Source organism: Tribolium madens, unplaced genomic scaffold, assembly GCF_015345945.1.
Source record: "Tribolium madens isolate multiple individuals breed KSU strain unplaced genomic scaffold, Tmad_KSU_1.1 Scaffold_2;HRSCAF=44;Tcas5.2_LGX, whole genome shotgun sequence".
NCBI lineage: Eukaryota > Metazoa > Arthropoda > Insecta > Coleoptera > Tenebrionidae > Tribolium > Tribolium madens.
This window is the reverse complement of record NW_025400995.1, coordinates 7,130,576-7,154,916: the sequence shown is the minus strand read 5'-3', so window position 1 is coordinate 7,154,916 and position 24,341 is coordinate 7,130,576. Positions and strand designations below refer to the sequence as shown.

At 35.8% G+C, this 24,341-nt stretch overlaps 6 protein-coding genes across 8 annotated transcripts; 3 read left to right on the top strand and 3 right to left on the bottom strand.

The window, feature by feature from the left end:
• Positions 1-3,054, top strand: LOC123006713 (glutathione-specific gamma-glutamylcyclotransferase 1). Of its 2 annotated transcripts, XM_044401397.1 has the most exons (3): positions 2-372; positions 628-663; positions 2,308-3,054. In XM_044401397.1, exons 1-3 carry the CDS (start codon positions 175-177, stop codon positions 2,827-2,829), a joined length of 756 nt encoding a protein of 251 aa, XP_044257332.1. In that variant the 5' UTR covers positions 2-174; the 3' UTR covers positions 2,830-3,054. The 2 variants fall into 2 exon arrangements, with proteins under 2 accessions (XP_044257333.1, XP_044257332.1); XM_044401398.1 differs by lacking the exon at positions 628-663 and having other exon boundaries at positions 1-372.
• Positions 3,055-3,247: 193 nt separating this feature from the next.
• LOC123006710 lies at positions 3,248-8,535 on the bottom strand. The gene is made up of 14 exons (XM_044401392.1): positions 8,260-8,535; positions 7,948-8,054; positions 6,833-7,015; positions 6,570-6,786; positions 6,313-6,524; positions 6,078-6,263; positions 5,873-6,029; positions 5,650-5,823; positions 4,767-4,870; positions 4,533-4,715; positions 4,275-4,488; positions 4,014-4,228; positions 3,777-3,962; positions 3,248-3,724 (listed from the first exon to the last, which is right to left on the bottom strand). The coding sequence occupies exons 1-14, from the start codon at positions 8,291-8,293 to the stop codon at positions 3,341-3,343; spliced, it is 2,556 nt and encodes an 851-aa protein (XP_044257327.1). The 5' UTR covers positions 8,294-8,535; the 3' UTR covers positions 3,248-3,340.
• Positions 7,671-12,045, top strand: LOC123006712 (palmitoyltransferase ZDHHC16). Its single transcript, XM_044401396.1, is given in 11 exon segments — positions 7,671-7,780; positions 7,860-8,584; positions 8,835-8,914; positions 8,991-9,104; positions 9,154-9,301; positions 9,348-9,539; positions 9,587-9,704; positions 9,769-10,040; positions 10,043-10,139; positions 11,572-11,764; positions 11,811-12,045. Coding segments are annotated over 8 exon segments (1,170 nt in total). The 5' UTR covers positions 7,671-7,780; positions 7,860-8,584; positions 8,835-8,914; positions 8,991-9,057; the 3' UTR covers positions 11,914-12,045.
• LOC123006711 (serine protease snake-like) lies at positions 11,942-14,572 on the bottom strand. Of its 2 annotated transcripts, none has more exons than XM_044401393.1 (6): positions 14,237-14,572; positions 13,922-14,169; positions 13,055-13,537; positions 12,844-13,004; positions 12,691-12,800; positions 11,942-12,640 (listed from the first exon to the last, which is right to left on the bottom strand). In XM_044401393.1, the coding sequence occupies exons 2-6, from the start codon at positions 13,989-13,991 to the stop codon at positions 12,055-12,057; spliced, it is 1,410 nt and encodes a 469-aa protein (XP_044257328.1). In that variant the 5' UTR covers positions 13,992-14,169; positions 14,237-14,572; the 3' UTR covers positions 11,942-12,054. The 2 variants fall into 2 exon arrangements, with proteins under 2 accessions (XP_044257328.1, XP_044257329.1); XM_044401394.1 differs by having other exon boundaries at positions 13,922-14,123.
• Positions 14,573-14,824: 252 nt separating this feature from the next.
• On the top strand, positions 14,825-15,623 carry LOC123006714 (translocon-associated protein subunit delta-like). Its single transcript, XM_044401399.1, has 2 exons — positions 14,825-15,190; positions 15,239-15,623. Exons 1-2 carry the CDS (start codon positions 14,951-14,953, stop codon positions 15,497-15,499), a joined length of 501 nt encoding a protein of 166 aa, XP_044257334.1. The 5' UTR covers positions 14,825-14,950; the 3' UTR covers positions 15,500-15,623.
• A 3,557-nt stretch (positions 15,624-19,180) lies between these two features.
• On the bottom strand, positions 19,181-21,836 carry LOC123006167 (cytochrome P450 307a1-like). Its single transcript, XM_044400439.1, has 2 exons — positions 21,460-21,836; positions 19,181-20,636 (listed from the first exon to the last, which is right to left on the bottom strand). The coding sequence occupies exons 1-2, from the start codon at positions 21,788-21,790 to the stop codon at positions 19,516-19,518; spliced, it is 1,452 nt and encodes a 483-aa protein (XP_044256374.1). The 5' UTR covers positions 21,791-21,836; the 3' UTR covers positions 19,181-19,515.
• Positions 21,837-24,341: the final 2,505 nt, after the last annotated feature.

Here is a 24,341-nt window from a genome sequence, read left to right as displayed (position 1 = left end):
GAAGTCCGTCTCCGTCCAAAGTGTATCAAAACGCATGTGTGATATGCCTATTTAAAAATAAATTCGCGCGCTTGGAATTTGTTGGAGAAAAGCTCGTGCGTGTAGTTAGTGACTAGTTCGAGTTAGGATTGATCGAAACCTTCTGACAGCTGTCTCGGAAGTGTTGCATCAGCAATGGAATCAGCAAGTGGTTTAGTGGTCCTGGAAGATGAAGTTCTGCACAACGAAACCAAAGCTTTATGGGTTTTTGCTTATGGTTCGCTGTGCTGGAAACCCGGCTTCCAGTTTCATAAAGCTGTCACCGGGTATGTTCAAGGGTTTCACCGCAGGTTCTGGCAAGGGAATACCACACACCGGGGGACTGAAGAAAATGTAAAAAGTTTTTTTTTTATATAAATCGCTCTTTATCATTGTATTATCACTTGATAGCAATACAAAGAACAGCAGCATCTACGTGCTATTTTGATCTATTAAGAGATGCGGCTTTTTGTTATAGTTAGGTCAGTAAACTCGCGTTTTCGCCGCACGTACAACCTTCAATTAATTTTGAAGGAATTTTTATTTTTATCTACCAAATCGTGCGTAAAGTAAACTCACAATATCAAAAACTGAATCTTTTTTTTTCAGCCCGGTCGTGTCGCTACTTTGATCGAAAACAGTAAGGTGAGTATTTATTAAATCATTTTTTACGAAAAAGAGAATGGCAAGCTATTATTTACAAGTGACTTAAATCAACGTCATTTGATTCTTCTGACATTTACAACCACGTAATTAGAGACCTCTTATGTTGGTGAAGTATTTCCGGTTATAGGGACCCACCTATTTATTTAATTTTAATTTCCGTGTAGACAACCGATATCAAGTCATCCATCAGTCTTATCTACTTTTTTAAATGATAAAATTGGGAATAATCAAAGATGCATATTTAGAAAGTATGAAGTGTTTATTTAAAATTACACCTGATTTTTATTAAACAAGGGTTAAGGCTGCGTTGGGATAAACAAACTTGACTTACTTATAAATTGAGTGTATGCCTTCAAATTTAGCACTTTCTACAACGACACTGACCTAATTATGTAAAATTAAATTGGATTTCCTCGATTTTTTGGAAAAACAATATAAATTGAGGTAAACCAATGGAAGATGTAAAATTACACTTCCATATGACATAGACCCTTGGAATTATACCTAATTATAATTGGAGGTTTTGTTTTATTTATTTACTGTTTAAATTTTATTTTTATTGTAATACTGTAAAGTAAATAAATATTTTCTTAATTGGCTTATTGTTGCGACAAACATTTATTATTTTTTAAACCAAACTTTAGGTATTGCAAAATAAGGCACATTTTATGGTTATTGTTAAAAAAAAATAGACGATAATGCGTCATTCTACATAAAATCGATATTTTCATCATAATTACTAGAAGGCAAGCAGTCAAAAGTCAGTTTCGCAGAAATCATTAAATTCAAATGAGACATTATATTTTAAATATGGAAAAATCGTATTTATTATTCCTTATCTCTTAATGCTATAGTTAACGAGAAATGTTAATCTTTATCCTCTTCAGTTGGATGATAGCCAGGGCTAAATTATGGCAATTAATTTCATTTGTGTGGTATGATAACATTAAAAAAATACAACATTGCATAAATGTTAACCCTTATCTTTAGTTTGTTTAAAAAGAAACAAAAACTAACCTTGATAAAATTAGAGTGAACCGGTCCGAATTGACGTTATTGTGATTGATATTAATTTAATATAATTTCGTTGATAGGAAGATTCACATTCTTGGAATAGTACAAATCATTCTTTTAAACCGTGATTCTGTGAACAATAAAATCAAGCGGGGAACAAAAGTGTTGCGCTAAATTCTCGTTTTATTTATATTAAGTGGCGAGAAATTGAGGCTATACAGATAATAATAGAGTTAAAGAAGGACATCTTCCTCCCGCCTTCTATCGACCAAATATAGAGAAATACAAATTACATGCAACTTTAGTGACATTCCGGCAATTCTTGCCAAGGTCAAGATTAACACTGCAATGTGTTAACGTAAATCGAGCTAAATATACAAGTACGGCCACGTGTGTATTTATTTTTGCCCAAACATTCCTAAACCTAGTAAAAATCCATTCGCCTTTGGAGTACCCTGACGTGAATTGCCAATGAGTGAAAGTCTGGGTGATTTTAGCCCCGAATACCGTTCACGTGTCTTGCGTATTTAAATATAAATTTGGCAAAGAATCAGTTTTTTTCATTATCATAACCAGATGAGAAAATTTCATTATTTTTAGTAATTGCAGGGTTTGGTTCACGGAGTCGCTTTTGCAATAAGTGGAGAGGCCGCAATTCCGTACTTGTCGAAACGAGAATGCGAGTTAGGAGGATACAGTTCTGTCTTCACCACCTTCTACCCCATAAGTGGAGAGCCGTTCAAGGTTCTGTTATATGTGGCCACACCGAAAAATCCTCTCTGGTTGGGAGATGCCCAAATTTCGGACATCGCCGACCAAATTGTAGACTGCCGGGGGCCCAGTGGGTATAACGTCGAGTACGTGCTGCGACTAGCCAATTTTATGAAGCATCACTTTCCGGAGCATGACGACGAACACTTGTTTCATTTGGAGGAGGAGGTCTTGAAGAGGGTCAAGGAGAGGAATATGTGCCTTAAAACCCTCATGGGGGACGGTGAAGGCTGTGTCACCTTTGTCAAAGTCGAAAGGCGGAGATCTACTGATAGTTCTGATGACAATCCAGACCGGATAGAAACGTTCCAACACACGACAAGAGTCCCCGAAAAAACACTACGTTGCTTAAATATTTAGAGATTATTTGTTTATTTATTATAGCAACCGGTGGTGCTACCGTGTAGTACCAATTATTTTTGTTCAGTGTTGATTGTGATTTTTATTTCTGCATTTAGGTGTATTTTTATATGACTCGTGCGGTCCAGTCAACAGTTACAGATTCAAAGATTTATTTATATTGTTTTGTATTGGCTTAACTGTGATTTTATAATTAACAAAATAAACTTGTATTTAATAAAGTGATTTAAATTTAATTACCTGATTGACCTCACTTCACAAGGACATTCAGTAGCCTTTGACCATGAATTGTTACGGAGTGTTTCTCTTAACTGTGTTGACGGTTCGTCAACCTTTGATAAACACTGGAAGAAGGCTGCTTATCAACAATCCGATGCCATATTGTCTAAACTCGAGGCACTTGAAATGATAAGAATGCTATGTAGGAATCGTGTATTAAAAATAAAAACAAAAAATTCAATCTCATTTAGAGTATTGCGCAGCCAGACAATTTCCGCCATAAGTCTTTTAATTATTGATAGCGATTGTTAGATCTTTGATACTGAAAATCCCGTCGTTGGTAGTTGACACCACTCCTTTGTGGCACTTGCGAGTAATAGCGATTAGTATTTGGAACAGTCTTTGGTGAGACAGGTTCGACGAAAAGTCCCTCAAAAATAATATTTCTTGATTCTCTATGATAAACGAAGAAAATGAACGGTTGGTCCACTGTTATTCTTTGTGCTGTGGAGCCCATTAAAGGAATGACAACAGCAGTGGTGACAGCGGCGGCCCTAGTGCCCTGCTCGTTGACTTCAACTTTAGTCTTGTGCACTATGTTACTGATTTTGACTTTCTCTTGACCAACCATGCCGGTCAAGTTAGCGTTTGCTTGGAAAATTTCCTGGATTTTCAACTACAATTTAAAAGTTAAGTTATTAAAAAAATGAGAAAAATGTTGATCTCACTGGTCTCAAAAAACTGAGCAAGTCAGTCTCATAATCGATCTCGAATTTGGGAATTTCTAGAATTAAATCGGTTGGTTTAAGAGCGTCTATAACCATGTGTAATTGAGCATGTTGCATATCCCGTGCCAAAGTCCTGACATTGTTACCATTAGTTGGGAATAAAATTAACATAGCGTATTTGTCATCCTACGAAAGAATGTAAAAATCGTCGAATAATTAGGTGTTGTCAATTATCACCTGGTACGGCAGTTCTATGGCATGTGCATTCAAGTCAATGTTAAAATTATAATTGAAGGTACTAGAGATATGCATTAGAGGAGTGCTCACACAATTACGCGTTGGTGAATAGAAACATTTTTCTTTGGTACCGTTTGGATTGAATTCAGTTTTCCATTTTCCCTTAAAATACAACGCGTTGGTTAGCAACAACGCGGTATCAGGATTTAAGTTTTCTGGAAGAATGCGTTTTTCGATTTTCTGGAAAATTGCTATACTTACGATTTCCCACAATTTGATCGATCAAACCATGAGTTGCGTTGGAGACCCACGAATTGATTATTTTTGCTGCTAAATTCGGATGTGAAAAGTCAAGATGTTTAACCATACCATTATAATACGTAATCACTTTTTTCTCAAATTCAGGAACCACATTGTATTTGTTTGAAACAAAGATAGAACTGGCCGACTCCAAAACAGTATTACCGGTACTATCCTAGAATAATTCGTTATTTTTGATTATTTAGTAGTTTGTCATACTTTTAAATCAAACAACAGTCTGTTTAAAATCTCACGAATTTCCTTTTGTTCAATATCGTCTATTCTTAATGCATTTCCAATTTCTCGAGCACTCTGTCCTTTAGCTCCTTCTAAAATTAGAGCTAACGTTGTTTTGATACTGGCAGGTGATATGAATACGTTTCCAGGCGATTCACTAAATTCCTATAATTAACATAATGAGTTTCTAATAGTTTTTAGTTAAAGGAATGTTACTTTTAATAACTCTAAATCAAAATAATTAAACCTCCTAATTACAGCGTCCCTTTCTGGATTTGCAGGTTGCAAATTTGGACTAGCAGACAAAGTCGATTCAAAACCTAAAAGAAAAAATCAATCAAATGGAATTTTTTCAAGGATTACTGCTCTAAAATTAGGAAAGCAATCACCGATTCGGATATAACAAATTTTTGTATAGAGCTGTGCTAATTAAATGTTTACAGCAATCAAAATGATGCGGAAGTGTGATAATTAGAAAAATGAAAGATTACCTGCGAGAAACATAAGGAAAAGATTGAACGTGTTGCAGTTCTTAACGAAACCCATGTCAATTGTTTGGTTTGCACTAGAGTTAAGCTTTGCGATTAATGAACTAACTTTTACTATAGAGTGAGTGCATTTGTAAGAAGAATAACTCGTTTATAATCAAGAGACTAACTGGTGGCCACAATCCGTATGAAGGCGCAATCATAATACGACCTTGGAAATCCCCGTGTTACTCCACGAACAAGTTATGAGCGTCATTCTGTATTCCCCATAATAAGTTCTGATTTCAAATTTGTCAAGAAAAAATTATAGATGCACTGCAGTTCTTTTACCCAAGCAATTATGTCATTTTCATGATTTCAGATTCTCTACCAACTAATTTAAATTCAAACTCTAATTATAATTAACCAACACCATGTCTAATGAGGAAGAGGATTAAAGCAATATTAACAAAAGTAATAATTTTTTATTCCCTAGTACCTATGTGTTTATATAATAAAACTAAAATATGTACAAAAAGTGTCAAGTGTGTTTTAATTGTGTTCTAGTGTTTTGTTGCAAGGATTACAGCCACAGCGGCAAGCAGATCTCCCACGTGCCTTAGCTCTCTTACCTTGGTTGGTACCAAATCTGGGTGGTAAAGGTACAGCATTGGTTTCCAAAGGGTTTTCAACTTTTCCAACAAATAAAATTGTGCCACTTGTCTGCTCCTCCAAAAAGAACATAAAAGGGTGTGTAGCATTGAATACATAATCAACTTCCGCAAATTTATTTCCTACTTGGACATCTGCAAAAAAATCTAAACCTGATGGAATCATTTATTTTAAAATACTCACGTGTGGCTGCATATACAACACTTCCCTCTTCATCAAGTTCAATTCCAGATTTTTGAATAATGTCAGAAACCACCAACATGCGCAACAAATGCGGAATGTTTCCCCGAGCAATTCCAGGGAAACTTGCTGTGTTTTGGAACATTTGTGTCAAACCGAACTACAATTGGAATTTGTTTATAACAATATGGAGTTAGGGGTCACTCACATCTTGCAATATTTTCATAAATCTTGCTTGGAAGTTGAATTTGAATTTTGGCAACCGGACTTCAACTGGTACTTTGTCTAACATGTAGAGTTGTTTTTTAAGGACGTGTAAGTTAACTTTTTTCATAAGTTCTGAAAGTCCTGCTTTGGAGTTTGGCAGTACAATAAAAAGAGCGTAGTTTTGTCCCTACAACAGCCGTGACAAAAATTTTGGCTCAAATGAAACCAAAAAATACCTTGTATGGCAGTCTTAGAATTTTGGCATCTAACTCGTTTGATTCAAAGTAGTAAAAAGCATCAATCGTTGTCATATAAGGTACAGTTACTATCTCAGTAGGAGATACGTAAAAACCACCAATAGCTGTGTTATTTTTGGGAAACTGATGGCGCCAAGTACCCTTGAAATAAATGGCATTAGCGATAATCATAATCGCATCTTCAAGATCACCTAAAGCCACAAATTACTTTTGATTTAACACACATTTCAAAATACCTGGCGCTACTAAACGAGAAACTTTTCCATTAGTTAACTTATCAATCCAAGAGTTGATCGTTTGACTAGCTTCAATGGGTTGAGAATAATTTGTTGGTTCTATATCTGTTCTATAACCATCTAATGCCTTCGCAGCAAAATTCTGCTGCGGTGTTATCCGAGAGTCTAAGAAAATTCGAGTCCCTAAATTTAAAATATACTGACTTCGTTCACTTGGCTAAAATATTCGCTTTGTCACAAATCAACAAATAAGTCAAAAGTACCTGTAACGCTTTAGAAATATTTTTAAATTGTTCTCTCATTTTTGACTTTTCGATAGGAAATTGCAAAACATTTTGAAACTCTTTTTCCGTAAGCCCACCGGAACCTTCATATAGCAGTGCTAACACTACTTTCAGGCCTATAGGTGATATCAAGACATTGCGGCTGTTGGGGGTGGAAAACGCCTAAAAGCATATTTAAAAACATTGCTTGTGAATTTACAATTGAATTTGTTAGTCATCACTAATATGACGAAATTACTGGATTATTTATTTATCAAATATTTGTGTAATTTCCGCAACGAAACTAAATTACTACTACATTGGACATTTAAATTTTGTTTTCCTGTTATTGTCAATATTGACACCTAATACAACCAAAGTTCAATAAACGGTATTTTAATAGGAATAAACACAACAGGTAATAAATAATAAGGTAATAATAATTATTTTGCAAAAACTCTGGTGTAATGTCAGCATATTTATATTATTCAACAAAACAAGCAAAGACAACAGTCGATAAATATAATAAAATTCTAAACCTGTGACTTCAGAAAAATTTGTTTTACATTGAGCTAACAATAGAAATTTTTTAATAACAAAATGCGACATTTTAATACAATTGAATCAGTATGCATTATCTTTTAAATGTAATTAGATTGGGTATATGACCCCCTTTATTTGCAATAACAATACAAGACATAAAATTTAAAGTGGAAATGAAGTAGGATGATAGTTTGTCGAGTAAACATAATAACAAATGTTGCCACAATTAAACAAGAAAGTCTAAACAACTATAAATAAAACTTTAGTTGCACGGCATGTGGTTTATACGTAATAATGTGTAATAAATAATAAACTAATAGATCTAACAATGTTATTCAATTATGACGCAATTAGTTTTAGTTGGAATTAAATTAAACACATAAAAGAACTATGTGAAGTGTATTAGTAAGTGAGCTTTATTATTATTTCTGAATTAAAAATGAATTTCTGCTTTGTCATATCTGATGTATTCTTCATTTTCAAGACATGACGTCGTTGGCAATTTTCAAATATATATCAACAAACGGAAGATATGGGAGATTTCCTCTTTAAAGAAATTTTGGAAAATGTACCTTGAGCAGTTTCCAATCAAAAGTATCAGACCATTCGCTTGCAGGAAAATAAGCATCGGCTTCCTCATCGGAACCTGTGGCAGAAATTGTCGAGAGGCACACTAATCCTGCAAAAAAAGTTAATCGCAACTTTTTATTAATATAATTCAGGTATCTTGAGGGTCAGCATAAATAAAACGATGAGCAAAATGCAAATAAAGCTCATTATTTTATTCCTACACAATAATTGGTAATTTGCATAATATCGGTAGATATTTCTTTGTGAATCTGATTTTTTTTTGAGTTTAAACTTTAAAATCAGTTATTACTTACCCAGTAGAAAACACAGCAACATTTCTTTGATCATCACAATGCCACACTAAAAGTTGACCCTGTCTTCAGATACTTGTTTATGTTCGAGATAGCGTCCACAAAATGTATGGAAAATACGTGTTTTATCAGTTTACAGATAAATGTAAATCGGCCAACATTCCCGTTATGTGTATGAAACCGATGATTCTATTATAATGAAACGAGGAACAAGTATAAAGCACAAAGTTTGCTGAAGAGGCAACAGGTAAAACTGTATTCGGGTTTTGCGATGGCCAGCGGCCGCAACGTCATAGGAAAGCCCTGACCTTCATAATCTTATTAAAAGGTGAACTGAAGTTTATTAAACACTTTAGGCAACCATTCCTACTTATCAAATTACATTAAACACAATTTTTCATTATTAAGAAATTTAAATATTGAATTGTTTGAATTTTGAAATTGCCGCACTGTCAACTGCGCCATCTTTGATACGTAATAAGTGACAATATTTAACCCCTTCTTGTTTTGGGAAACAAAACACATATTTTACAATAATTTATTCTGTTGCTTTTCTAAATGAATTACATATGTTTTAGTACAAAAATTACTTTAATGGATTGAATTAATCTTACCTGACAATGTGAATTCATTCAGTATTACTAATTGACACACAAAGGTAATTATGTTGTTTATGTAGTTGGTGACAGATATTTCAGCTTGTGTTTTTTCAATTCAAATTTTTGGCCAAACAGCTCGACTAATCTGTTTTGAGAAAAATATGGATAAAACTGTTTTATGACACAGACATAACCTCGAACAATGACCACAATCCACTGGCAATTCCAAAGATTACCCAAGTCACTTTAGTAAGTATAAAAAGGGGTTAAAACTTCCACTTGTGCTATGCTATTTTAGTTACCTCTCCAAGTCTTTTTTCCAAAAATGTCGAATTACATTCCGTTCCTTAACTTACAATCACTTTATGGATCAAAGTTATGCTGCCGATGTGTGTATGGAACCAATGTTTTGGTTTGTAGATAACTTTACATATGCTATAGGACCGGTAAGTCACCACAAGTTATATTAAAGTCATTTGCAATGCCTTGTAGTTATTTGTCGTGGCTGTAATAGGGTTGACCAGTTCAGTTGTTTTTATTGCATATTGGATAGGTCTTCCATATTGGTGGCAACGCAACCCTTATTTGTGTGTTATTCTAGTCATTATAGGACACTGGTTGCTCCTTAATATATCATTCCACTACTACATGGCTGTTATTACCCCACCTGGTTACCCGCCTCAGGTTTCCATTTCTTCATTTTGAAATTTTTGGCTAATTTAACGTTTCAGGGAGAACTGATAACTGAGGCAGTTAGTATATGCAAAAAATGCATTGCACCCAAACCCCCAAGAACACACCATTGCTCAGTTTGTAACAGATGCATTCTAAAAATGGATCACCATTGCCGTATCCTTTGAAACAGTCAAACTAAATTCTAGAAGGTGATTGATTTTCTTAATTATCGTTACAGCATGGTTAAATAATTGTGTCGGTTATAAGAACCATCGCTATTTTTTTATGTATATGGTGTATATGGTTGTGGGAGTCCTTTTTGTGATAATTTGTGGTTTTGATATTGCATATTCCGCTATTATGTTAACAGGGGACGATTCAGGAGAACCTGAATTAGAGGGCCATCCTGTCAAATTTAATAAAACAGGTGCTCTTATTCCAGTGGTAAATTCACATCCCTTAGCCCATATTATAATTACGTTTATTTTTCATAGACTGATGTTCTTTACATTGATACTCCAATAGCAGACGATGAATTTAACGAAATATACGAACCAAATAACCCCTGGAAGAGGAGGGCTATCATCTACATGGCACTAATAAACAGCGGTTTGTATTCTTTAATTTTTTCTTTCCAAATATCGTGACGTCGCTGATACAGTCATAACAGTGGGTTTTGAATTCAGTTTTTTTTTAAGTAAAGAGAGTTTAGTTGTTTAAAAAACTGTTATTTTTGAGGAATCTCATACAGAGTGTGGACAATAGATTGACTCTAGAGACCAATTTATACTTGAAAAACCGTACTCATCAGAGCAAAAAATCGTTAGTTTGATTGCTATTCACTCAAAATATGTATCACCTTTTAGAAAATGTAAATAGTGGTCAATTCTTAGTATTAATTAAATTTTGTAATGTGAAATTTTAGTTAAAAGTTCTGGGCTTTAAAACCCTACAAATAAGGAGTGTTTTTTATCAAGCTTGAAAGATAATGAAAAGTATCTAGTATAGGTAAATATTATATTTTTCAAAAGACGCGTTCTAAAACTCACGAAATCACCGAAATTTAAATTTTATTCACAAATATGAGACAAACTTAATTTCTACAAATTGGACGAACTTCAGAGTCATAATTTTGCCACTTGATTCTTTGCTGCCGGTTTTTTGCATATTGCAATTAATAAAGGAAATTTGCTTTTTTTGACAGGTTTTTATTGCCTTGTCCTGTTTATGTCCTGATTTGTTCCGAATTAAGGACAAAGAGACCTAAGTGTGCCGTTTTTGAGATTTTCCTTTGCAGCAAAAATAAAGTACTTTCATGTTAAAAAGTTTTCTAGTATGTTAGTTAAATGTCATTGTGTTTGGTCCTTAGTGATAGTAGAAACACTTAAAAATCACTTATACTGATCACATTAAGTATTAATTTAGGTTGCAAGGAATTTAAAAAAATGTTCGCGGAGAATAAAGGAACTTAAAGTAATTCCTACAAAAAAAATTGAAATTAACATAAAACAATAAATTAATATGTTAAATGTTAGATTAGGGTCCAAAAATTGTTTTTTTTTGTTTTTTGTTCTCAATATTTTGCATCTTGTAGTCTTATTATATTTAAATTTTTATACAGTTGCATTTGTAAGACCAATATATTTTTTTTATTTTGTGTTTTATAATAAAATTATTATAATTATTTCTATTTATGTCCGGATTTTAAATTTTCTGATCACCTTAATTACGAATTATTCCGAAACTGTCCTGTTTTTATGTTAAAAAGTTTATAAATGAATAATAATAAAATAGAATTTTTCTTGTAATGAAGTAATCAGAGTAGATGAGCCCGCGAATGACTGAAACCCTGTCCCGTGTCGGTATTGGTACGCCACTGAGTCATAATTTCAAAAATGTGGTTTAAATGATTAAAATAATGTGAAGACTGATATTTTATTATTTGTTTATGATTTAAATAAAGTTTGAAAAGTGTAAGGAAAATATACAACTTAGTTTTGTCAAGTTGGCCTGTAAATGTATCAACTTTGACTTTTGGTAGGTGTGTTTGTTGCCCTTGGGGTGCTGTCACTGTGGCACAGCCAACTGATCGGGCGCGGCGAAACCAGCATAGAGGCAAATATAAACAAAGCAGAGACCCAAAGATTATCAGAACTGGGACGTATTTATACAAATCCGTACAATTTCGGGACTAAAAAAAACTGGCGAATTTTTCTAGGCCTGGTCCAGGGGCGGTAAGTACGTAACAATTGAGGATCGTCCATTTACTCCCACTTTCAGTACTTTCCTCCAGCATGTTCTCTTGCCATCAGCTCACGAACCAGTAGGCGATGGCTTAACCTGGCACACAATTCACGATGAGGATGTGGATGAATGGCCATGATTTCTAGTCATTTTCACGGAACAGCTAATACGTTTAAGTACAACTTTATTCTTCTTTTATACAGTACTTGAAATTATAAAATTTTCTAATACGTATTGTATGTGAATGATAAAATAAACAATGTCATTAAGAGTGTGATTTTTACCAGATGGTTTTTTCGATCCATGGCACGTATTCTGAGACTCTGGTGTAAATAGCGGGCGTGTTGGCCTGTCCACAGGATTTTCCGAATGAAGTGACTCCGATGACGTAGAACTTGCATTGGTTGCCCTTTTTCGTGATAAGCAAGGGCCCTCCAGAGTCCCCTTGACACGTGTCCATGCCCCCCCTCAACTCCCCTGCACAAATCATGTTAGATTTGATCCCTTGTGGTAAATGTTTGCTTGTTTGGTACGTCTGAGCACATCGTTCATTACTGTAAATATTTAGCGAGACTTTCATCAACTTTTCACTAATTTCAGCAGCGGCATAATCAGTTTTGCCCCAACCGGTTGCCACTGCTTGTGGTAGCTCCACTTGTGATTTGGTGTAAAGACAAGCAGGTCGTATGAATTTTGTAAATCTGACTGTTGTTGAGAGTTGGATGAGGGCAATGTCGTTGTATTTGAGGGGGTAGCGGTACCGAGGATGGACTACAATGTTCCTTATATTGTAATCGGCGTAAATTGAGCCATCATCATCGCGAGATAAGTCAAGGTCTCCCAATCGAACAATCTTCGGCGTGTCCCTGAAATTGTTTTGATAATATGTGAGAGGTCAACGAATGCAGATTTTTACCCATCGCGGGTGTAAGTACAGTGGGCGGCGGTTAAAATATACTCCTCACTGATTAGTGTGCCCCCACATCGCCACTCGATTTTGTTATCTACGTAAAAGCCAATGGCCGCCTAAAAATCACATTAGAGCTGGAAACAATAAGCAATTAATTACCATAAATGGGAATTCCCCAGCAGAGGCAGGCTTGCCCCCGACGATCAACGCCACTCCATTGTAGTCACACTTGACAAAGCTGAAGCTAACTGCCTCAGTATTAGTCACTAAAGGAATTGCCTGAACGACACCAGTTACAGCTTTACTGTACTCTTGACACTCTAAAATCGAAGCTATTAACAAGTGAAGTCCCGATTGCTTGTAGACATACTTTGCTCGCTTTTACTTGTATGAGTCACTTGGGGCCGCGAGGGCTGATTGTCCGAGTCAGAAGGGTATACCACAGCATCGGGTTCACCGGCTGGAAATACGTTGGGGTTCGGTTCTCGGTTTAAGGAGGGATTTGGTCGCCGGTTGTTGGAGTTGGAGTAACTTGGCTCTCGGTTGTTGGAATAACTCGGTTCCCGGTTGTTGGAGTAACTCGGTTCTCGGTGATTGGAATAACTTGGTTCCCGGCTGTTGGAGTAATTTGGTTCCTGGTTATTCAGATTGGGTTCTGGATTCAGTAACGTATCATCGTTTGGTTGGACGAAGGGGCTGTCTTCGCAACAGACTATCGGAACTGTTAGTTGGTAGTAACCACATATTGTTGGACTTATTCCATTCTGTGCTTGTTCTTCGACAATGGGACAATTTGAGGATATCTTGCAAACCCCTCGGACGCCTGTGGATTTTACTACGCAGCCATCTCCCACTAAAAAAATAATTTGTATTAATATTAATTAAAACCGTGATCATTAGATAAAACCTAAGTTTACGAAGAAATGATATGTTATGTTATTTAGGTCTAGTTTAAAATATTAATAGAAAATTAATGACTGTACTGCTTATTACGGTAATTAGATTTCGTTTAAATTCTACGGAATAAAACAGCTTGTTTTGTTTTTTTTTATTGTTCGAATAATTTTTTACAGTCTGAAAAGACAAAGGTGAACGCGTTTAAAGGTCTCTGGTGAAAATATGAAAAGAAAAAGTTTTTATATATGAATGTGACAATTGTGCGTTGACATGCTATCCTTGAGATCGAACGAGGAACTTGTCGATATAAATCAAAAAGTAGTTTAATTTTTGCACTTACCTTGCGCAAACGCAGAAGAGCCACAAACAATTAACAATATAAAACAGTTAAGTATCGGTTTTGTTGTCATTGTGAAGAACTTCAAAACACTGACATTGTTATTCCTCAGGTTCAGAAACTATTCTGCGTCTTTTTCTTTCTTTTTAGTTAAGATGTATGTAAATAACACTGGATTTACCAGCAGTCATTGGCGTCACTATAACTTGTTTCATAAAATATTATACTCTTCAATTATTGTTTACCACAGGCTGCATTTAACAAATTCGTTATGAATTTAAGTTGATCACTGTTTTGATTCGAGACGAAAATTCTTACCTATCTGGTTTACCGTGACACGCTCGCATAAATAACAAAATCCTTGAAGATCCTCAATATTAAGAAACTGATATAAATTCGTTAAATTACAATAATTATTCCGCTAACTTGACTACACCACTGTCTCATTAATAACTGAAAACAGCATGTTTTATTACTATTTATAAGCTGACGCGATTTTTAACAAGATCTTGAAACTTCATCAAACTATTCTCTTTCACCGAAAAACCGACTAAATTACTATTTCACAAACACCTCACACAATTCGTAAAACGGAAACTTTAGACTTTCTACTAATTAGTCACAATGGTTCTATCGTTTAATAATCACTTTTGCGGCTTACATTTTAATTATTATTTCCTATTACAACTTATCAACATATATAGACGCAGTTTGCGGTTAGATTATTATTTTTCACACTATAATTAAAACTGGTTCAAGGAAAAAACTTATAAATAATATGTAAACTATATTTAATTTGCAACAACAATTGAGGATACAATTCAAATTTTAAACTCCCGCGTTTTACAGAAACCTATTTTTGGAGTGACGTAGACATAGTAGCGCCACGTTAGCTCCAAATCATCAAATGTGAAATGTCACTTTGACAGCTCCATTCCGTAGAAGCACAACACTACGTGGCTACCTCCAGAAGTGAAAAGTAGCAAATTTGTGACTTAACATAACTTCTTTAATTAAGAAGCTGTAAATACAATGTTTCGCTCATTTTTAATCGCAAGTATTTTCGCCTTTAGCGCGGTGTTTGGTGATTCTTGCACTAAACCCGAAATAACCTCAACTTCTTTCACGACGCAAGATGCTACGATTGTTACTAACATCGCATACATTGCTGATTTTACCCTAAAGTGCAGCAACGGACAAGTTCCACCCTTGTATGCCGAAGTGAATGGCAACATTGTCCCAGTTTCTGTCGTTGGGCCAAACCAGTATCAGGTAAATTCTTCAACATATGTCCAACAGGTCGTAATTGTTTTCTTGCAGATTAGTTGGACTGAAGACACCAAAACAGCTCGCAGTGGCGACAAATTAGTGCGCGTTTTGGACGAAGACGGTTTTGCGGCGGCTCGCAAAGCCCTCAGAGCGGGAGAAGACTTGTCAGCGGTTCCCTCAATGGCGGATGTGGTCATCAACTACCCAGGTGCCTATAATGGACCATGGTTAAAGAGTGAACTTCTGGCTACTTTGGTTTCACTAGTTGTAACGTATTTTGCCATTTCGTTTAAATTGAAAGTTACAGCTTAGTTCATTGTTGACCATTTGTTATTATTTATTTCATAAAATTAATAATTTTTATTAAAATGTACTGTACAGAAAATGCATGTTTTATACAGATATTTTTTTCAATAAACATCTTGGAAGAATTAAATTGTATCTTCAAAGTGAGTATTGTTGGTTGCATAACGTTGCCGTCGAAAATCTTCAATTTTACAAGATAGTTTATTAAAGATTAGTACACGTGAGTTGAGCTGTCAGGAACAGGAGACATTTAATGACCCAAATGATTCACCTAAAGAAACAGAGCAGGCGAGCTGGAAGAATTTCAAGGGGAATTTAAATTTGACGAATTTGAAAAGAAACTTCTGTAAAATTTACGCAAATTGCATTGTATTATGATGGTAGACAAATTTAGAAATCTGACGCTTGATTATTAATAAATATATTGTTCAAATTTTACTTTTTTAAACGATGTTTTAATATCTGAAAAAATGTAAATAGAATGTAACAAAACTTTTTAAAAATATATGAGTAGGTATAAGGCTATTTACTCAATGAAAATTCTTTACAAAAAGTTATATAGTGATAAAATTTGATAAAGTACTGACTGCTTTCGAGTTACTCAATTATTTTATTAATTTATCAAACATATAAATGTTAAGGGGTTTATGTGAACAGAAAAATCAAACAAAAAGAAAAATTATAGCACATCAAGTGAAGTCTTTTTTTTTGGTTTTGAATTTGAAGTGTAGCAGACACCCTTCAGATTTTGAAAAGTCGGTAATCTTGTGCAAATGCCACAAATTGCCTGAAGCCGTTTTCAGTTCTTTGTGTTGATGTATCGTCTGGTAGGATAAGTTTTAAGTCACGATATGGGCGAGTCATCAGGCATTTGCTGTTATAAAAATATGATGAAATTGAATTTTGCAATTTCCGCGGTGTGCATAGGCATAAGTGTAAAGCTGGATTTGAAAGAGTAGTTAAAAGTTGGTGTGTTTAACCCAGAGGCTAGAGGCTAGAGGCCAGAAGTGTGAAGATAAATGCAAGTGGTTGTGTATCAGGTTCAGCTTCCAGCTCCAGTAGCATCCTTCCGAGTGGCGATCAAGGCCAACAGTATGATATGCATCACACTGACCTACATAGAGGGAGGAGCAGCTGAAAAACACTATCAACTACAATAAGTAATAAATCTGATCATGAGCGCAGACAGCGGCCCTGTTCTATTCAATGTCAGTGCAAGGTGAGCTGGTAGATGCGTTAGCCAGACCATGCGTGTTGTACTCGCACTTCTTGTTCACTAAACTTTTTATGAAAGCCCGTAAAAAACTGTGTATGTGACCGGCATCCACTGATAACACGGCAGATTCTTCACAATTATGTAATTGTTCCAAGAAAACCGTTGCTTGATGGCTCATATTAAAAACGTCAACATATAACCAGATGCAGGAAATTCCTCGATATAGGTCATACCGCACCTCATAAAAACTGTCGGCTTTTATTTCAGCCAAAAATAGCGGCTAGCATTAATTACACTCTGATTCTTATCGCAATGCACGTTAAACAACAATGCTCGAATGTTTTGGACCTCGGGTAAACTTGAAAAATAAACCAACAAAACGACACTTCGAATCTTAGATCAGCGGCCCGAATCTAGGTCCTTACAACTGGACACCTGGATACCACAATTATCCCTTTCTTATACTGATTTTTTTTGGGTAATACCTCGCAAATGCGAAGTCTAGTTGTTTTACTATTTACACAATATTCATCAGCAAAAAAAAAACAATTACTTTGCTAATTCTAACAGACTGGTCATTTGTCATGAATTACCTATTTGTTTTGACATTGTAACTTTTTCAAATAATTATAAAAAATTGTTATTGAAAAATAGAAAGTTGACGTCTGGGTAAAATCATATGCAAAATGAAAGTATTGTTTTGTTTATTCAATTTTTTGTTTTTATTTGTATCTGTTTGACGTCAATACCAACAAAATAACAACGGAAATTGTCTTAAATCAGATTACAGATTTTTGTTACTAATGTCTCTCCGATTGTGTACACCTCAGTAAATAAATATGAATTTTATCATTAGCTATCAAATATTTGTCAAATTTAAATGCAACAATATTTACAATTGTTGTCTCAAACAGAACTATTAATGACTGGGATAACTATTGCCATGGAATTTTTAAGTTAAATATCGATTTTTTTTGTAGTTAAATTTAGAGTGTTAAATAGCGTTGTGTGGGTTTCTAAGTGTTGTTTAATCGGTAAAAGAGAGTGTATCAGAGAACTTAAATATAATCTGGAGCTAATTTAAAAAGTGATAGTAAATAAAGCTGAACGCTTGTGATATGAAACATTATATGTATATACTGGTGGTATAGAAACTAAAATGATAATTTCACTTTCTTTGCATTGTTCCACTTATTCCACGGACAAACAAAATGCGGTATCACATATACATATGTAACTGAAATTAAATAACATTATAATATAATCGTGAGTTTTATTCGAATGTGCGAGATATTTGAGAATTATGTCAAAGAAAGTTTGCTGCTTAGTCCGCAGTGCATTTTGATGATGAGAATATAAAATGCACGTTTAATTTATTCTCAAACACGTGGTGATCTCTGTTTTGGAGGAAATGAAGATCATGCCTTCACATCAAACTTTCAACACGTTTACCTAATTATTATTATATACTAACAACATAACGTGCTTAAATGTTACATAATACCAGTTCGCCGTTGACATTGAAACACTGATCTTACACTTGAGGTTATTTTGTTTATTCGGAATTTTTTTATTATTTCACGAACTTAACATAAACCTTCAACAAAAGCTCATCACTGCAAAACAATTGAGTTTGTCGAGATATAAATCAATCAGGTCGGGCCGCGAAGTAATCAAACAATTAGTCAATTACCGACCGATCACCAAGACCTAAGCTAATAAATTTATTGTTGTGAGTGGAGTGATATAGGTATAAAAACAGCTTTGAAATTTCAAAATCAAAGCATTGCGTGACCGTGAATTCTCAGTTTCATTTATTCATTATTTGTTATTTATTACAATTTATTTTCTAGCATAAATATTAATTTGCGACTAGTTTATCATCAGTGAGTTTTTGTCTCACGGAAAATTCCGGCTTTTTCATCGGGAGATTAGAATTAAGAATGCCAATCTATTGCGTTGATTGCTCAAGAGATTAATACAGCTTCGTATAGCAGAATTAGGTTACATTTTCACTTTTTTCTTCTTAGATATCCCAGAAACTGCCAACGTATTAATTGAGGAAATCATTCAGATAGAAGTAATTAGCAATTGCAGATAAATAAATATGTGCATTAGAATTAGCTTAGACGCTACGATGATGTTGAATCTCATCTAGGTTTTCTGCATTATTTAACTATTTCAATAATATTACGGTTGGGAAATGCGGCACATTTTCTATGAGAAGTTTTACATTTTGACCTTATTGTTGAGAATTGAGAAATGTCTCTTTCATGTGAAATATCTCTCGGTAGTGTGTGTTATTTTTGGCTCATGTTATGACGAATGAGTCCTTATTATTTGTTAAATGCAATAAATTTAATAAAATCTAACCTCGAACTGTACTTGAAGAGACCTTGTTTGGAGCGTTAACATGTCAATGAAATTGGCGAAAACAGATCAGTGATGGAAAAGAAAAATAAAACTCGATGTAATAAAATACACACTTTATTCAGTCTCATTATATTGGACTTAAAACTGGGAGACTACAATTAAGGATAAATTATTAGAACATCTTTACAATAAATTCACATAATGATATATATACAATGAATGCGTGATAAAATAACGATAATAAAATAAATGAGAAAAAATATGAAGGTGATGCTTGGCTTAAAGCCTCGTCTTTTAGTGGCCGTATAAGTTCCGGCAGGGCGCCCGCCCTCTCCACTGTCAAACAAACTACCTGTGATTACAGCCGCAATCTTACAAAATACCCTCCGATAAGCATCGCTTAATCGCTCACGGGTTCAAGACTACACATCGTTTATTTTCTTGGTGTCAATACTAACTTGAAACAATCAGGCGGGACTGCAACGCAACCGGGTTGTACCTTTACGCGTTTTTCATTTGTACTGACGTCATAATACTGCAGAAGTGTCGCTAAAACCATGAAGCTGAAACATTTGACAAGCCTTTGGCCAATGCATGTCCTCTTTCCCGTGCTAAAAGGAATGAAATGTGCCGGTTTGACGACATTGCCGGTGCTCGAAAGGAATCTTTCAGGCTTGAAAAGTCCAGGTTCGTCCCAATAAGCATCTCCACGATTCAATTCGTAGTTGTTAATGAATACGATTGTGCCTTTTCTGACTTCGTGTCCATCGATTTCGGTGTCTTTGCTAGCGACGTGTGGTACAATAGGCGAAGAAGCTGTTCGGAGTGTTTCCAAGATGGTGGCTTCCGTGTAGGGCATTGCTGCTTTGTCGAAAAGGTTTGGGCATCGAGTACCACCGGTTACTTGGTCGATTTCTGTCTGAATACGTTTTGCGACTTCCGGATGATCGACGACTGCGGCTAGAGTTACCATGACCAAGTTACCGATGGCCGAGTGTCCCCCGAGGAAATCCTCCAATTCGAATATGATATGTTGCCAATTCATATTTGGGTCTTCTTCCAAGTGCATCAAAAGAGCATCGGTGAAGTCTCTTGGTGGGGAGTTAGTGTCTAAGGTCGCTCGATGTTTGTCAATGATTCTCGACAAAATAAACTGTCGGATTTCCGTGGCCCAGTTGGAGATTTTCTTCATGTGGCCGTTGTAGACTGGGAGAAGCCATGGAAGGAAATCCACGATATACCCTTGATTGATCTCCCAAAAAATTTCATCAAAGTATCGTACGATCTTTTGGAAGCCTTTATCTTCGTAGGCGAAGCTTGTAGAGCACATATACTGAGTGAACATGTTAGCGCAGGCCATGAGGATGACCGGTTTGACGTTACAGGGCTGTCCGTGGGGGAGTTTGTTTAGTTCGTGGAGGAAGGACTTGAGCTCTTCCTCGCCGACGTTGTTGACTTTGTCGTACTGGAGCGAAGTGAATCTGGGCGAGCAATAAATGCGGGCGATGCTGCGGCGCGTCTTCTGCAGCGAGGACCAGTCACACAGGGCGAGCGCTGAAACAAACATGCAGGTTAGGGGGCAAAAAACGCAGCCTAGTCTCAAGGCCGTGCTGCGGCTCGCCTATCATGCCCGGCACGCGTCAAACCACGCCAGACCACTTGATGCCCATTGAGGCGCGTGGACCCACACCTGTGGCTTGCGCCACAACGCAACTCGTGTAACTCCATCCATCCACCCGCCTCGAAATCGTAGCTGAAACGCGGAAATGCAAATATTCGCGAGTAAAGAAAACCGATGGGGGCCAAGGACGGGACACCGTTAACTAAAATTATTAATGGACCGTTGGCCGGCCAAACTGATGTTCGACGAGCTTATCTCGAACTTTTCGTCGATGGTAATGCTATGATAATTGAGGTACTTTAGCGGCAATCAGTTTCAATTTCATTAGAATCCCAAGTTCAAGTTCACGGCAATCGAGTGTGTAGTGGAGCAGTCTTATGAATGAATCGGGCAATCAGGTGCGGTGGTATTATAGAAAGTAAATTCTAAAGCAGCGTAATCGACAAAAACCGCAACGTGATGACCTCTTAAACCTCGAAATGCATATAATTTTGCAGCCGGTAGGATACAATTTCTTTGCTAACTTTTTCATCGGAATGTTGGATGTTTTAACGGGACTCTTGGTTTTACAGTAATTAGTGATTATACGGTAAAGATAAACGAGCAGGATATTTTTCGGTAGATGAAATTTTCCGTGCTCAGGCTCGGATTTATTTAAGAGAGCATCGGAGAAATCAACGAACGCGTAAGCGACGAACCCACCGGCGGCACCGATCTCGCGTCTTTAATTAAGCTTCCGGGTTTTTTAATACTTACAATTGTTGCGATCTCCGCCGAAGAGCTTATGGAAGCGAGCGAAATCGGGACGGCCGCCGAAGTCTCCCCCTTTGGCAATGAGCACCTCTTTGATTAGCTTGAAGTTGTTGACGACGACACATGAAGCCGACCCGAGATGGATGCTGAAGATGTCTCCGTAGACTTGACTGAGGGCGGTAAAGGCCTCAAATGGCGTTTCATGCCGGCCTAAGAGGTGCATGCTGCCGATGATGGGCCAGGGCCGCGGCCCCGGAATTGTACTCGGGGACTTCTTCGGCCGCGAGAACCACCACACCAGCAGCACCACACTAAGACAGAGGAGCGCGAGCATGTCTGCACCGAGTACACTTAGACTGGTCACTGTGAGTAGTCGAACCGCTACCCTCTATATGACGGCCAGCACTTGACGGAGTTGGTGCGCGACCAATGACAGCTCCCCTCTCTTGCCCCACCAGGGGGTGCAGCTGCGATCTGGAGATTGGCCTGAAGATGGCCTGTGGCCGCCCCCGCCACTAGCAAAATAGGAGTCCCACCGTCTCGCGGCCCGTGACCGTCTACGCCCGTTATGGTACACTTCGCCAGACCGAAGGTCATCATTTTCAAAGCAAAACACACATTCTGTGAAAATTGACAACCACTTCCTCGCTAACCACTTTGCACTTTTACATGTCATCAGTAATAGGATCCCGCGCGCAGACCGCGTTTTTGGAGACCTCCTCCAAACAGTCCCCACTTGATTCACACTCTGCACGAGACCAAACCCATCGGCCCATCACCGCCGTCTTCGATTTTAACACGCCAGAACCATAACGCCAGACGATATACCACTTCATTCGCTTACTTTACTTCCATCTACTTGCAATTAGACGCTCTCATGACTCGACCGATACGACCACATCGACGACTACTCATTTATTCTCACTTATTGCAAACTTACACCCACAACGACTTACACGATTTCAGCACATTCATCATTAATCTTCCTTTCTACCTGACTCTCGGTATCGGGTTGGAATAACTCAATATTTCAAGAGATTTATCTCAAATTCTCAAACCCTTCTATTTCTTATCTCTTCTCTACTGACTAATTTCTATTTCTACAGAAAACTGGTGAAATCCTGATTTCTACATGTATAAATTTTAAAAAGATAAATTTTTATTATTTTTAATACAACGAAATTGCTTAACAACACTTAACAACTAAATTTGTTATAAAAAAATCCTTGTGTGGTTTTATTCATCGAAATCTTATAAAACGTAAAAAAACATTATAAAATTATTTTGATAATGACACTTCTAAAATATTTTGATCTTATTTATGGCAGTAAACATGTTTGTCAAAAAATATTTTATGCCTCTACAAGCCCTTACAGCCGTAAACAAAATTGTAACATCAAATATTGATTTGGGAAGTTTTTGATAATTTCGTGTTTGGAATTATTTTAATCACAGAATGCGTTCTTTTTCCTCTAAATCGAGATTTCCTGTAAAGTTTTGTAAACGGGCTAATAGGCATTCTGAACTTTATTTAACTCATTAAACAAAAACAAAATATTTATAGTAATTACTAATTATAAAATATTTGATATAGTGCTCCCCGGATAGGTGAAACGACTCTAGTAAAAGATTAAAAAAATTTGATTTAAATTTTGATTTTTTTAATTACTAACATAACTTTTGGTTTTAAAAAATCAAGTATGCTTTCGGAATTAAAAAAAAAAACTTATTTTTTTGTAGAGTAAAGTGCCTTTTATGTACAAATACCACAAAAAGTTATTAAGAAAAGTTGTTTAGAACCAACGTCTAGGCTCCTACACTAAATTTCAAAATCATCGGCTAACTAAGATTTTTAATTTACTATTCAAGATAGTATGCTTTTTACTAACAAATACGTTAAAAAGTTGTTTAGTAGTAAAAATCCAAGTGTAAAATTTTCTTATTCATAATAAAAGAACTGTTAAAAAAACATTCTTTGATTTGTGAAATAAACATAAAAAAAAATAAAATCATAGTTGGTTTTTGAAATGTGTTAAAGGGGCCTAGATGTAGATTCTAAACAATTTTTCTTAATAATTTGATATATTTGACACATAAAGATTGTTTACTTTACAGAAAAATAAGTTTTTTGCAAATTTCCAAGGCATACTTGATTTAAATCGAGAATTTTCTATCTTAAAAGTCGTTTTACCTATTTTAAGTTTATTTAAATACATTCGATTTCTCGTATTGGTTGTTTCTCTCATTCTCTTCCGTCCCTTCAGCTTTTTTGAAGTTGAAAAGTAGGTATTGTCATTCTTATTATCTTGGATTAAATTGGGTTTCTTGTCGTTTGATGTTTTTGTGTGTAGAAAAGTCTATATTTTTTGGTGTGTCTTTTCCTAAGATTTTTAGTTTTAGTGTTTAAAAATAACTGCGCAGTTGGCGTATAATCTAAACCTTGCGTAATCTTTGATAAAATGTTTGAACCCGCGCTAAGGTGCAAGACCAAGCAACATCACCGAATTCAGATGAGTGCATTGCGCAATATTCTGATAATTCCTCTGTTTTCCATACAAGTTTTGTTTTCCAAACAAAATACTCTTGTTACATTCACTTACATTGCACAATTAAGAATTTACTGGAACCCTAAGATTAGCCAAAAGTGTGTTTTCTAGATAGCGATCGTGTGCGATTATTTTGGTTAAATTTTGAAAGTGTAATTTGAGCGGAACGTAAGCGAGAATAATTCACTGACGTTAGTTGGTACCTAGAACTATGAGATGTGTTTTTTTTTTAACCAGGAGTGTCCCATGTTATATAATAAACCAAGCAATATCCTAGACTATTTTAAGATCAAGCAAAAACCTTTTCGGTTTGAAATTGGAATCTGAGCTGGCGGAAAT

Coding starts and splice junctions, on each gene's coding strand:
- LOC123006713 (XM_044401397.1), top strand. CDS start 175: ATGGAATCAGCAAGTGGTTTAGTGGTCCTGGAAGATGAAGTTCTGCAC. Junction 373..627: donor ACCGGGGGACTGAAGAAAAT/GTAAAAAGTTTT, acceptor TTTTTTTTTCAG/CCCGGTCGTGTCGCTACTTT. Junction 664..2,307: donor CTTTGATCGAAAACAGTAAG/GTGAGTATTTAT, acceptor TAGTAATTGCAG/GGTTTGGTTCACGGAGTCGC.
- LOC123006710 (XM_044401392.1), bottom strand. CDS start 8,293: ATGATCAAAGAAATGTTGCTGTGTTTTCTACTGG. Junction 8,055..8,259: donor GTTGCTGTGTTTTCTACTGG/GTAAGTAATAAC, acceptor CTTTTTTTGCAG/GATTAGTGTGCCTCTCGACA. Junction 3,963..4,013: donor CCATAGAACTGCCGTACCAG/GTGATAATTGAC, acceptor ATTCTTTCGTAG/GATGACAAATACGCTATGTT.
- LOC123006711 (XM_044401393.1), bottom strand. CDS start 13,991: ATGACAACAAAACCGATACTTAACTGTTTTATATTGTTAATTGTTTGT. Junction 13,538..13,921: donor CTCTTCTGCGTTTGCGCAAG/GTAAGTGCAAAA, acceptor TTATTTTTTTAG/TGGGAGATGGCTGCGTAGTA. Junction 12,801..12,843: donor CTGGGGAATTCCCATTTATG/GTAATTAATTGC, acceptor TGTGATTTTTAG/GCGGCCATTGGCTTTTACGT.
- LOC123006714 (XM_044401399.1), top strand. CDS start 14,951: ATGTTTCGCTCATTTTTAATCGCAAGTATTTTCGCCTTTAGCGCGGTG. Junction 15,191..15,238: donor TTGGGCCAAACCAGTATCAG/GTAAATTCTTCA, acceptor GTTTTCTTGCAG/ATTAGTTGGACTGAAGACAC.
- LOC123006167 (XM_044400439.1), bottom strand. CDS start 21,790: ATGCTCGCGCTCCTCTGTCTTAGTGTGGTGCTGCTGGTGTGGTGGTTC. Junction 20,637..21,459: donor CGGCGGAGATCGCAACAATT/GTAAGTATTAAA, acceptor TGTTTGTTTCAG/CGCTCGCCCTGTGTGACTGG.